Here is a 14,507-nt window from a genome sequence, read left to right on the forward strand (position 1 = left end):
AGACAGAGACAGAGAGATATATACAGCGAGAGACAGACAGAGAGACAGATGGAGACAGGGACAGAGACAGAAACAGAGAGAGATATAAAGGTATATAGATATAGACCTTTGGCTGGTCAATTTCCAGAGTGCTAAGATGATCATTTTTGTCAGTCTTCCCCAGCTTTATGTCCCTGGGCTGTAGTAAATTTGACCACCTCCTCCCATAGATATAGTTGGAGATTGTCTATAATAGTTGTTTTTAATATCTTGTGTGTGTGTGTGTGTATGTGTGTGTGTGTGTGTGTGTGTGTGTGTGTGTGTGTAACAGGGGATTGAACTCAGGCCCTTGTGCTTTCCAGGGAAGTGCTTATTCCACTAAGTCATCTCCCCAGCCCCTGTTTTTAATATCTTATCTATTAATTCTAGCATTGGTGTCATTTGGCACATTGGTGTCATTGTTTGAAACTGGCTGCTTTTTATCTTCCTTATTCATGTTTTCTGGCAATTACTGAACAGAGCCATTATACACTGTGGCTTTCATAATGTCGGTGCTAGTTTATGCATTTCTTCAAATATTTGTCAAATCCATTTTAAGAAACAGAACAATTTGATTCCTCCAAGGCATGCTTTTCAGATATTTTAAGTAGGTTCAGAACACCCACTGATCTAAGGATAATTTAGGCCCACTATGAAGTAATATACTTCTGGAGACTCTACTTGATGCCCTACATGTCAAGCAACCTTCATTCCCTGGCTAATGCAAATGCAATGGTTCTTTGTGAGCCATAAAGTTATTTTGCCTGATGCATTCTGGTATTGTTCCCTGGCTTTAGTCTTCGCATGAATGTAGTAATCAGTATCCAAGCATACAGGAACTCTCATAAAACTTGAGCACTCTGCTGTACACAGCTTTCTCTTGTCTGGTACCCTACCTCACACATCCTACCTATGTCAGCATCCTTAAACTCCAATCCCCTTGTCTCTACTCACAAAGCCTTCCAAGATCCCTGTACAGTTGCACAGAAACTCCCTGTGGACAGTAAGCTGGAAAAAGCCTAGCACTACACTGTTTCTCCTCTCACAGGGATCATGTCCTGTACTCTTATAAATGTCTGGAGGCCATTGCATTTAGTTGACAAGGGAAGTCAGCATTTCATTAGGATCTTACTCAGCACACAAGTAGACAACTAGTTATTTCAGCTCCAGTCACTAAAACTACCACATCATCTCCTTTATTACCATCACGAATGCCATCATTACCATCAACATTTATGAAACACTCATCATATGCTAGCAAATATATTATCTCACTTAAGATCCATCATGATATTAACTAGCATTGTAGAGAGCAGAAAACTAAGGCCAAAAGAAATCAATTTGCCCAAGGTTACACATTAGTAAAAGTGGTAGAACAGGTATTTGAATAGAAATATTCTGACTTCATTATCAGTCATCAGAGTAGATAAAAGTTCTGAGGAAAAGAAAGTACATAAGACATTTATATTTTTGTTACATTCAGCAAACTTTGCCCTCTGTAATGTGTGAGTTTAAAACAAGCAATTACACTATATGGAGGAAAAGCAATGGCTACAGAGAAATATGAGAGATTTTAGTGATCCAAAATCTTCTAATTAGCAAACTATGACATAATTTTCAAAAGTACTTCAATAATAGGAACTATTTAAAATTTTAAAACAGTTTTGTGTCTTCATTTACATATTTTTACTCTCATATACCACAAACAATCAAGTATGAGCAATGTTTCCTTTGTCATTAAGATAAAATATGGCCAAGTCAAATTACACAGAGAACTCCCTAAGAATTTGCATGTGGCCAAATGAGTAATAAAATTCAGCTGGCCACAAAGATGGCATGGTGAAAGCAGTTATACACTAGAATTTAACCAGGGAACATTTTAGTCATCCAGTGAAGGCTTGGTTTGGTGCAGTTCCAGTTGGCTAACTTACTTATGAAATGACTTTTTCATGTTAAAATATTTAATACTAAATAGTTCAAGTCACTGATGTTTGATACACTCTAACAACTGTGGTTAAACCAGGCATCTTGGTTTCAGTTAGAGTGTTCTGAATCTTAATCACAAGACAGACTGCTGAAATTCGAAAAAGCCTGTTTCTATAAGTCCTAGTATATTATGAAGTGTAAATTGCCTATTGTCATATTTCAGTATTTCTAACAACAAAACATAAATAAATGTTCATCTATTTTGTTGAAGGCTCTAAAAGAAAGAGTAGAATTAAATCAATTTTCAAGGGTGGACCTCTGGCATTCTTTGTCTTAACAATGTTTTTTGATCTTTGACTTTATGAGTCCATTTTTCTCCAGACTTTGTGAAATCTCAAAATTCCTACCTCCAATCTTTAGAAAATAGAACAACTTCAGTGACCAGATAGGACACAATACTAAGTTTGGTTGGTGTTGGCTGTTTGCCTTGTGCACATTTAATAATTACAAAAATCCTCCAAAGGCAGTACTTTTGCCTCATCTTAATAAAGCATCTATTTTTGGCATACAAGTCTGAGTCAGTAAGTTACCCATATAAAACAATTTTGTCTCTGCACTATTTGAATTTAATAATTCAATATATAAAGCAAATGCAATCAAAACAACAAACCAATACTTCTATAGGTACCAGCTGCAGCATAAAGTTCCCTCTATGGCTAAATACTTCCTGAATGCCCTGCTTCAAGATGTGGAAATGCATCTTTTAATGTCGCAGCCATAACCTGGGACAGCTTATTCATCCTATCATCATTCTATGGCATCAAAGGCCTGATGGGGTAATGACACCATTCATTTCTCAGAGATGCCATTTTACATTTGAGACCTTTATCAATGAACTGCGTAAAACCCAGAAATCTTTTTCAATCTCCTTTTAAATCTAAGAATTCAAGATCTCCTTTCTCTAGGACTACACATGGTTCCCACCTTTTTAAGGAACATGGAGAAAAAGTATCACAAGCCTATGATAAAGACTGGAAATAAAACCTTAGCCATTTATGCCAATGAACATTAAAAAATAAAAGCCAGAATCCAAAGGGAGAAATTTTGTGAGACGTGAGTTTGTAGATTTAGGTAAAGATCTCACAATATGGCACTATTGTTATCAAAAGGAAACACCTGTTTCTCAATGCTCAATCATGAAATGTACCAGAAAGAAGAGCAGTTGGGGGATCCTTTATGTTGCTGTGGCTCCTGCTGCTCATTCCCAGTGTAGCCTGGTTCACTACCTTTCTTGTGAAGCTTTTTTTTTTCCAAACTGTCTCCACAATCCTGCAAAGCAAATACCTTAACTTGAGTTACAGGGCTGGTCCCTCTCTTTTCATTTTTTATCCCAGTAGGTGAGACTGCCCCTGCTGTGTTTGGAGGCTGTGGAGTTGATGGCATCTTTGCTCCAGGTGACACCTGCATGTTGGCCAGCTGAGCGGCGTAGAGCTGCTGCAAAACAGGGAAGACAAACATTGATCTCTTTAAATGTAGCAGAGACAGAGTTTTGCAAAGAAGAAGGATTTAAAAAATCCACTTACCGTATTGTTAGGAAACTATTTTTCTCAGAGTCTTGCAGTTACTCTTTATTATTTTTTTAAGAAGGAAAGCAAAGACAGTAACAACCAAAAGCCCCCAAACTGAAATTATATAACAGAAGGAAAGCACACTGGTATGGGATTCACAGCTCTATACCTGTTTCTTTCAGCAATTAATGTTTCAACCTGGATAAAAGATTTGAACTCTCTTGAACTCAGTCATTAACTCCAAAAGAGGAATTGGATTAAGTAGTCTCTAAGACTCCACTGCCTAAATTCTCTGTGTAAAGCCCTTCAAATGTCTGGTTCTACTCACTCATGTAATTGTATTACTACTAACTAAGGAACTAACTGAACTTTCCTATAGATTCTTGGAAGAACTACATCAATCCTATTCAGCACAGGTAAGCTTTCTGGGTCTCAGACCTTTCTGGCTGGTGACTGCTGCCACCAGAGGCCCAGTGGTGTCCACTCTTTCCTTGGGGTCCTATTCCTAGAGAGCATATGAATAATACAATTTTCAACAAAATATTGCCAGATTTACAGCAATAAAAACAACAAGTCAAGTTTCCTTTTATCAGCACAGGAGCTGCCCACTTCATTTTCAACTTGAGTTTGGTAACAAAGAGCTTCCTTCATGCCTGTTTTTCTCATTTCCTACCTATTATTTGTGTCTGTCTGTTAGTAAACTGTTGATTTGCTTGTTCGCTCGTTTGAGTACATCCTCCCAGATATACTTGAGACAGGTGGATATGAGGTTAATTTTTTAAAAAACTAATCTCTCTAGAAATATTATTGTTATATTCCTCCTCTTGATTATAGTTTCACTAATACTGAATATTAAATTCAAAATAATTCTTCCTCACCATTTCAAAGACAATAAGCTGTTATCTTCTTATTGCTAAAGAAGTTGGATATTATTCTGATTCCTAATCGTGTGTATGGAATCCATTTTCTTCCCCCAAAAACCTCAGGATCTTCCCTTTATAGCATATATTTTGAAATTTTACTGTGGGGTTCATTTGTATATGACTTGTACATCTATGTTTTGGAAACTCAGCCCTTTGAACCTATAAACTTGTGTCTTTCAGTTCTAAGGAACTTTTTTATATTTCTCATTAATAAATCTTCTCTCTCTATTTTCTTCCTTAAACTCATAGATAAATGTTGGGCTTCCTCACTGACTGTCTCTTTTTCTCATTTTTAATTTGTATTGGCCAATCTTTGATATTTGGTTATACTCTATGGTATATGTTTTAACCCTGTCTCCCAATACTTCTATGACAAATTCTGCTATTTATCGTTGGGTATGCTTCTATTCTCTTTCTTTTTATAGCATACTGTTCTCTACTTTATTGGGTGTCAGTGGTAAGTTTGGGATTTATTTTCATTTTCTATTTTCTGCACTATGTCTTCTTCTCTTTTAAGTTATTTGACTTCTGGAGCTGGGAGATAACTTGCTGCTCTAAGCACCTGCCTGGCAAGTGCAAAGACACAGGTTCAATCTCTGGTACCACACGCAGAGCTAGCCAGACACCAAAACTGGGCATGGTGGCTCGTACCTATAATCCCAGAGCTGGGGAGGCTGAGACAGGATGATCACTGAGTCTGAGCTGCATAGCAAGACACTATACCAAATAAATAAATAAATAAATACTTTAAAAGTTACTTGAGTTCTTGCTCAGGTGTTCATTGACCTTTTATCCATCTCTGAGACTGATAAACTCAAAAGCTTACTGGAAAGTCTGAATGTAGGGTTAGATTTATTGATTGATAATAATGCAGATAGTTGCATTTTTCTTTGGGGATCCCAAATGTCATTATCTGTAGGTCATGTCCCTTATTCCAAGCCATTTTCTTAGAGAGTTATCTGCAGGGTCTCTCTCTAGTTTCAGGATAGGTGTGTAGGCCACCATTAGGCCAGCTAAGAACCGGGAGACCTCACTGGCTGGCCTATCATGTAGCCTCCTTGTTTTCAAAATAGCATAATTCTGCAGTATGCTTGATGGTCCCAAGACAAAATCCTCTTGTGTTCAGCTTTTCTAGAGAACATACCTCCAGTCTGCTGAGAGGGTATGAGATGGCTGGAGGAAGGGATGGTAGATACCAGGCTGAACAAGGTTGGGGAGGGATCAAATTTGTATCTGTTTTCAACCTGTCACGTTGTCTATATTTTTTTCCTTGTCTTCGGTAATACATGATGCCTTCAGTTCCTAAGCATTTCAAAGATTCTGCACACAAATGAGCTTGATTTTTGTTTTTGGCTTTACATTTTTAAAACTTAGGTATCAGATTTTTCTCCCTGCTAAAACAGTTATGTCACTTATCCATTTTTCATATCCCAAAATATTCCAGAGACCTTCTTGACCTTCTTATTTTTACTTGAGGTTTTATGCCTAAAACTCTTAATTATTATTATATTAGGATTCATAAAAAAACTAGCCATAAATCAATGTGTTAAAGTGTTATGCTTAAGTCAGATGCCCCAGTACTTGAAAACTTCATTTAAATATTTTCTTTTCCTTTTATAATGAAGATTAAGCCATTACCTTGACAGTCAAATTTCTATCATAATAAATAAAAAGCTTCCTAGTTCACCAACTACAGAGCAAATTCCTTAAACTCTGCCCTATTAGTGAGCAGGGGGCTGGGGGGAAGGACAGGTGGTTTGTTATAATTTCCAACATTACTATCACTCAGATGGACAAATAAAAAATTATAGTAATCAAAAACAGACTTTTAAGCAATGTAATTAAATGAAAGTTTAATAAAGAATAATTTGCAAGAGCCAGATGTGCTTATGTCAAGATTGTTGCTTTCTTTGGAACAATTTTTCTAATACAACAAGCCTCTAAAGAAATTAAACTTTCAGAATTCTGTATGCCACGACTCAGCAGCAATAAAAAGTCACAAGTAGTAAAGTCAAACCACTAGAACTCAGGCAAAAGAAAGGCTGCCTTTTGGTTTCCTTTTTCACTTCATTGTGTCCTTTTAAAATTAAGTGTCTTCCAAACAGGAGTAGGTGAAACACTATAAAAAGTCTTGTTGGGTTTAGCTAGCAAAGAAAAGTTCCATGCTGAAGAGATTTGGTAGAAGTGGTGAAGAGCTGAAAAGGTATTGGTACATAATAGCTGGTATCATACCCAATATATCCTACCTAAATTTAATACACAATACATGTCATCCTCCTTATATGTCCAACATTTCATTACTTGAAGAATCATGAAAAGACTTAAGAGACAGAGTCCTTATACATCTTTTTTTTTTATTTTTTTGTTTTTGGTGCCAAGGATCAAACCCAGGGATTCCAGGTTGCTAGGCAAGCATTCTACCGCTGAGCCAAATCCCCAGCCCCCCTTATATATCTTTGCGCTTTCAGTTTTTCTCGTAATTCCAAAGATCTAAAGGAAGCCCATTTATTCTACTGAATCTTGAGTTGTTTAGGGAATTTCAACTAGTAAAAAAGAAAAATCTTTGGAAACAAATCTATCTTTAGATAGATAGACTCAATTTAGTGAACCTTTGGAATAAACAATATAGTTGCTTTTTGGAAAAACAGAATTGTTACTTTTCCTAAATCTCTGATAATCATTTATTGTATGCTATTTTTTTAAGAAAGCTATACATAATAAAAGCAAAATCCCACAGACCACCAGAGTCATCAGAGCTGGTTTTTATGAGTTGTGATTACTGATACAGAACAGGTATAAAGAATATAGCTACATTCCATGAAACTTACAGATCTGAATAAATTGAACATTAAGGTAACATGTACGATTTAGTAAAATGAGCCTTAAAATAAAAAATTAGAAAATAAAATACAGTGAAAAGATAGAAGGTATTCAGGAAAATGAAAACAATTCTAATGAAGCATTATCTTAGTATAAATAATATCTTTAGATTGAAGCTTTGGATTCAGTTTGGATGGTAAAAATGACATTCATTGAATAGGCATAAACTTACAGAACAATTTACAGCTCCCCTTCTAAGCTAACACTAACTGAATGCATCCTATGTGCAAAGTTTTGTGTTAGGAGCTGAGGAAGATTCAGTCTTGGACCAAGAATACAGCCCCGAGGAGATGTAAAACATAGATCCTTAACACTTGACTTACTCCTTTCTTGTGGTGCTTACCAATGTTTTTATCTCATGTTTAGTTACACACACACATCTTACTGTCCTTGACAGAATACAAGCTTATTAAAAACATGATTAATCTCATTATTTTGCATTAACTACTTCTTTCAATAGATCAGAAGAAACCAATAGCACAATTATCTAAGCTATTTTTTCTCTCTCTCTCTCTCTCTCTCTCTCTCTCTCTGTATGATAGTTTAGATTTTTTTTTTTTTTTGGTATTTTAGGAAAGGGTCTATAGGGTGTTCAGGGTCTCACTACTAGACCGGACTCATAGTGATGCACCTGTTTACAGCCTCCCAAGAGCTGGGATTACAGGTGCGCGCCACCACACCCAGTCTCAATTGCCATCTCAGCATGCCTAGGGGGCAGGGCCAGCATGGCAGGCCTGGGGATGAAATCCCTGAGCTATTTGGCCAGCCCTCCTGTGTATGTATTGATATATTTGTTTTTTCCCTTCCTTGTTTCTCTTTTCTCCTTTCCCTCATCCCAGTTTTTCCTTCCCTTTGAATAGTTTCTCTCCTTTCACAGTATCTATCATACCTTTCAGATTTTATTTGCACGTTCAGGTTCTTACACCAGGGAGACAATATCACGTTTACACATGTGGGTATGATTTATTTCACTTATGAGTATGGACTCTAGTTGCATCCATTTACCCATAAAAGTCTCAATTTTATCTTTTTTATAGCTAAGTAATACTCCATTGTATTAAAAAGCACACCTTTTTTAATCCATTCCTCAGCTGATGAGCATTTGTGTTGTTTCCAAGATTTAGTTATGACAAATTGTGCTGCTATAAACGTGGGTACACATATATTGTTTTGGTATGATGTCTTCAATTCTTCTGGAAAAAAATGCCCAGGAAGGAAATAGCTGGAAATGGCTGCTCTAGGAATTTAGATTTATTATTATAGTCACAGAAGATAGGAATAATTATTCTTTCTTTCTCCTTCTCCTTCTCCTTCTCCTGCTCCTGCTCCTGCTCCTGCTCCTGCTCCTGCTCCTGCTCCTAACTCAGGACTGCATGCTTCCCAGGCAAGCACTGTTCCACTGAGCTACATCCATGACCCAATTATTTATAGTCAGTCTTACTTTTTAAACCCATGTTCTAGCAAGGGCCTGAGTTCAATCCCCGGTTCCACCAAAAATAAATAAATACAAAATAAAAATAAAATAAAACCTATGTTCTTTCTGCCTTTAAAACATTTTAAATAAGCTATACAGTAAAGCACAATGAAATCTTTTTCTTTGTTCTCGCTACCAAGCAAGTTTTATTGTCCAAAGAGAAGAGACATTCTAATGTGGTTCCGCTACTCTGAAATCTCAAATACCAAACTGAACTTCCAGGTGTCCTTCATCTGCTCTTTCAAAAATGACATTTCATAATCCTCCAATGAAGACCATGGTTTTACCACCAGCTATTGTGAAGAAGCAATGTTCACGGTTTTGCTCTTGACAAATCTCTCAATCAAGCTTTGAGTTGCAGTAGAAGACACCTTTTAAAATCCTAATTTATTAAGTAGAGTGATAGTGTAAGAAGAATTGTATGTAAAGCATGGGTACAAATAAGAAAGCTGACAGAATACACACTGACAGGATTTAAACTCTCACTAATTATTATGCTGCAGTATTTGAAAACTAATAGTACAAAAATAGGCACAACTTTATATATCAAATGTTTTTTAGGCAGATTATTGCATGCTTTTAAGTTGTAATTAGCAGTAAAATTAAAAAGTACTCTGTCAGGATTTGGCCCAGTGAGAAAAAGAAATAAAATTCTCTCTCAATTGCTACTAAATGGTATCAACACTTACCTTACATTTACTTCCATTTACTACAGTTTTACTTAACCAAGAGAACCTCTAGGTCTAGATCAGCTACCCAGGATAATATCCACAGTCTTTGTGGACTATAAACTAAAGGACAATACGAAAATCAGAGGTAACCATTACACTAGAGGTACATCCTTAAGGAAATGCAATTATTTCCTTGACTGACAGGGTCACGAGGCCTCCAGCCTAGCTTGCATCTTCTGGGATTCCTTGGGTTTTGCTACCCTTTCAAAACAATCCTGATGACCATTCCTTTGCCTTCAAAGTAAGAGATGCCATAAAGCCAGACAAATTCAGCTGTGAGAAGGTGAAGACAGAGATGGGTAATTAAGCAACCTGGCTTAGTTCTTGTTTGACACAGAAAACAAAGTATTTCAGTTAACAAACTTTTCAGACTGAAAGGGGTGGGGAGAGAGCCTTAAAATAATTACTGGAAAGAGCTTAGATACTTCTCAGAAACTGTCAATTTCATCTTGCCTCTCGTATTTGTGGATTTGCTAGCCTTCCTTCCTACACCTTTTTCTCAGTTTACCTCCCCTCAAACCATCTCCAAACACATCTCAAAAGTGGAGATGAAGTCTCTTCATTTCTGTTTCCCTGACACAAAGCATGAGAGTTCATCATGTAAGGTACTGATTTTTTTTCTCAAATTCCAAATGCCAAAATGTTAGCAGAGGAAATAATTGGAAATAATATAGACTTCTTTTTATTTCAGCTTGTACAGATGAAGAAAGCTGAAGCCTGCAGAAGGAAAGTAGTATGCATAAAATATTAGTGCCTGAGCAGTAGGAAGAGCGAAATCTAGAACCCAGGCCCCTAGGTCCCCTCCACTCTTCATTACGTACTAACTCCTTCTCTTAAGGAACTAACTGAAAGGATAATTTTTACATTGCATCAGACCTTTTAGTTCAAGATAGATAAAAGAGACTCTTTTCCCGGTATTCTCCCTGGGTTACACAGAAAAATTTATCCTAACAGTACTTGAAAATTAACCTGTGGGTATATACCCAGTGATGATTTATATTGTAGAATTTTATTTTAATATTTGTTTTAAAATGTACATATTTAAAAGTGCAACCACAGTAATTAGGTTATAGTAATTATAATCATGTTAAGGTGTTTTCCGATTTTTTAAATTAAAGTTTATGCAAATACACATAAAAGGCCCAAAATGCATCTCAGGTAAGAGCAGAACTATTTCACTCTGGTTTGAGAATCCTGCCAGTGGCCTTTCCAAAACAGCTTTAAAAAATGGGACAAGCATTGACTATAAGCCACTGAGAACCGGGACCTGTTTAATTCATTTCATTGTTCTCTGCCGCCAGCTCAAGAATGTCAAGTGAAGGAAAATGAATTGAAAGAGTTTCCTTGGCCCAATGTCTTCCTGCCTAGGTTCCCAAGCACTGGGTAGCTTACCCCTGTGACGTAACTCACTGTAGGGGATGTACTGGGGTGGAGGAAAACAAAAGCTACACAAAGGGAAAGAGCGAGAGAGGCTCAGATCAGAGGTCCTATCTTTACACTAAGATACCTTTTTAAAGAATCAGAATCCATCACATAACACAATGCCAATCCTCTGCTACAAAAAGTCAGTTGGAATTTATTTTCTGCTGCACCAAAATGTTGGAATGCACTCACAAGAACATTTCTTTATGGAACATGGTTAGAACACGCAAATGAGAATGAAGAGAGCAATCCCAAATACTTTTTAAAATTTTTTTAAATTTTGTTTCAAAGAGTTAAAACAGAAGCAAAAACAAATAGAAGAAAAGACAGGAAGAGGGTAGCCAAATCTTGGAAACAACCAAAATGCCCATCACTTGAGGAATGGATGAAAAAGATCCGGCATTTTTATATTTATTTTATGTAGTACAGTGGAGTACTACTCAGCTATAAATAAAGACAAACTTGAAGCTTTTATAGGCAAGTAGATGAAATCTAAATACTTTAAGAAAAAAAATCTATCTCTGTTTTTTCCAAGGATTTCCTTTTGGAGGGTGTGAAATAAAATATGTAAACATATAATGTTTATTAATAGAAATAAAAGTTCAGTCGCTGAAACAGTAATTTCATTCTTGAATCAAAGAGGTAATAATGAGGTCTGCTAGAAATAAGCATTATGAGAAGGCGGCTGTTTTCTTCTGCTTCCAGGAGCTGGGCAGGCAGTACTGAAGAGATCCAGCACTCTGAAAGTGCTCCAAGTGGCACAGCTTGCATTTGTAATGCTTCTTTAACTCTCTAGTCACAAAGGTTCGTTCACCAGGTAGAGCCTAAGCAAGCTCAGTTTGACTTTACTAACAGGATATAGGGGGCCTGCCCATTAGCTCAGTTGTTTAAGTGCCTGCTGAAGCAAAGCAGTCAGGCTCAGGATGCTGTGGTTCGATCCCCAGATCCTCACGCCTTACCAGATCTGCCCTTAAGGCATCCTGAGCCAGCCCCCTCCCCAGCAAAAAAATCCTACTAACAGGATATAAAAACTCATTAATGAGTCCAGAATTTGGATTTGAAACCTAAGAATTACTTCTTACAAAATCAGAGTCATGAGAAAGTTTTCAGTGGGTATATTTTTCTAAGTACATATGCTGAGCTACACTTTTAATAAATGAGCATATGTCAGCTTCTTGGTATTCGAAAGCATCGTTGCTTTGTAACAAAAAGGTAACTCATTCATTCTTCCACCCAGTCATTCAAACAATTATTTACTGAGCGTCTACTATGACCAGGCACTTCTGTACCTAGGTTTTGGAAAAACACAGGTGAGTAGTGAATTTGGGGGAAAGAGCAGGGAAAAGATACTCTATAAATTTCTGCTGTAAGCTATGAAATATAAAGTATTTGAGTATGTGAACACAGGGTGGAGTTCAAGGCTGAAATATACAGGTCAGTGAAACTCAGAGAAGGGAACCTTTGAATAGAAGCTTGACTGAAGTAAGTCATATTATTACTTGAGGCTAGCACTCAGGTAGAAGCACAGTGTAAAACAAAGTCCTCTGGCAAAGGTGTGCTTGTGCTTGGCAGGGCTGAGAAACAGCAAGGATGCCAGTATAGCTCGAAGAGTGCACAAGGGAAGAGTATTATTTCAAGTGTGAGAAAGATGGCCAAAGGGCCAAATTAGAAAGACAGCCAAAGGGCCAAATCGCGAAGGCCTATTATGCTATGACACGGACTTCGGATTCTATTCTGGATCTCAGGGTTTCTAGGAAACACCATGAAAACAACATGACAGACCTGGAAATCCCTCAGCAAGACACACATGGGAAACGGGAGGTACCAGGGCTGCCTTGCCCTGGTCCATGGCGACTGCCAAGGAGCCAGATGCTGCTGCTTGAAAAATACTCTACAGCTGCCCGGCTTCTATGCCCTTCAAATTCCATCCACAGTAAAGCTTCCAAAATGACAGAGAATGCAGACAACTATGGGCAACTATGTAACTTTCAAAAGGTTTTATTAAAATTGTTAAAAAATATATGTTTGGGAAAATAGAGTTTTTTGAAAGGAACATCTAATATTTTCTAAATGCTTTAAAAAAAAACTTGAATCATTGAACAGCACAAGTGCTGCATTTTGGAAGTGAATGTTTACTATAGAAAATCTTTTACTGTTTTTAAATTGAACTTGGCTTTAATTTCTCAGCAGACTTTGGAATATGTAACATAAGAATCATGGGAATAAATTGTTCATTCCATCCAGGTATGGAATGCATAGACTAATTAAAATTAAATATCATGTTAATACTAATGTAAAATTTGCATTTTTTATAAATATTTAAGGAAACTAGCAAGTATTTTGAATTCATTTTAAAGTGATCAGGTAAACTAGGCAAGGAATAATGCAAAATATACTCTCCTTAATTTTCTCTTATTTTTAAAAATTCAAATAAATGTTTTACTGTATCTCAGGGCTAACTCCATTAACTGTCACTTTTTAAACAGCAAATTATTACTATTGCCAACTGGAGAACTTCAGCATATTTTGCAGTATGTAAATATGCCATCTGTATCATACAGTAATACTCATGGCTTGCTCTCTAATTAGCAAAAAGGAATACCTTGTATATGGCAGCCATAGTAAAAAATCATTCAAATAGTGGGTAATAAGCATACAACATGCTTTCTTGTCACTGGGTATGATACTGATACATAGCTCAATAACCTACCATGAAAATTGCCTGTAGCAGATAAAGCAGGTAATGGTTATATAAAGGACTAAAGAAGAAATTTGTAAAAATCAAGTCTTATAAGTTGCTATGAAAAGCAAAATAGCATAGTGATTAAGAGTGCACATTCTTTAGTCAAAACCACTGTTAACTGTGTGAGCTTCAGCAAGGTATTTAATTTCTCTAGATGTTGAATTTCCACAGCTGTAAAATAAAGATAATAAGGAACTATTCCAAAAGATTGTTTTATGGAGCAAATGAACTAACACACATGACACAGTTAGAACGCAGAGGCACACCATAAAGACTTAAGACTGGTGTGGGCTTCTTATAGGTAGACTCTGTTTAAGAGAAGTTGCTCCAAAATCTTATTCAGAAAAACAATTATTTATTGGCATTTTTCTTTAACTTAGCAAAAGTGTATTAGGGTTACAAATATGAAGATTAGATATACCATCAGAACACACAGGAAAGGAGGGAGGGAGGAGAAATCATATAACAAAAGTATTTACAAATGACTGCTGAAATACCATCACTGGGGACAATTAATTTTAACTAAAGGCAATTAGGTAGGCTTTTCTCACAGTGAAGCTCCAGAAAGAGGGTCCTTTGTTAACTAAAAGTTAAAAAATAACCATGAATGGAATAGACACTAATCCCTGTAACACAGGAAGTTTTGAGGCTAATGGAGTCGCTGCTGAGCATTTAGGGATGTCTCCCCCACCTACCTACTCTCTGGGGCTAGAATCCAAAGGCTGTGTGGCACTGAACTAAGATGTTTACACTAAGAGCCAACATGGCTTTGAAAAGGCTTAAGATTTATAAAATGTACCAGTTCTCTGGAAAAGAAAGAAG

The 14,507-nt window shown here is 36.7% G+C and overlaps 1 protein-coding gene across 22 annotated transcripts in view; it reads right to left on the bottom strand.

Moving 5' to 3' along the window:
- Positions 1-14,507, bottom strand: part of Sox6 (SRY-box 6) — a 689,373-nt gene that overhangs the window by 90,113 nt on the left and 584,753 nt on the right. For 19 of the 22 annotated variants that reach the window (XM_004634909.2, XM_023719279.1, XM_023719288.1 and 16 more), the window contains one exon: positions 3,289-3,438. In XM_004634909.2, the coding sequence (XP_004634966.1) occupies positions 3,289-3,438 (150 nt within the window). The remainder of the gene's footprint in view (positions 1-3,288; positions 3,439-14,507) is intronic. The other 3 variants (XM_023719289.1, XM_023719286.1, XM_023719276.1) reach the window with 1 other exon arrangement.

Source organism: Octodon degus, unplaced genomic scaffold, assembly GCF_000260255.1.
Source record: "Octodon degus isolate 3935 unplaced genomic scaffold, OctDeg1.0 scaffold00067, whole genome shotgun sequence".
Taxonomy (NCBI): Eukaryota; Metazoa; Chordata; class Mammalia; order Rodentia; family Octodontidae; genus Octodon; species Octodon degus.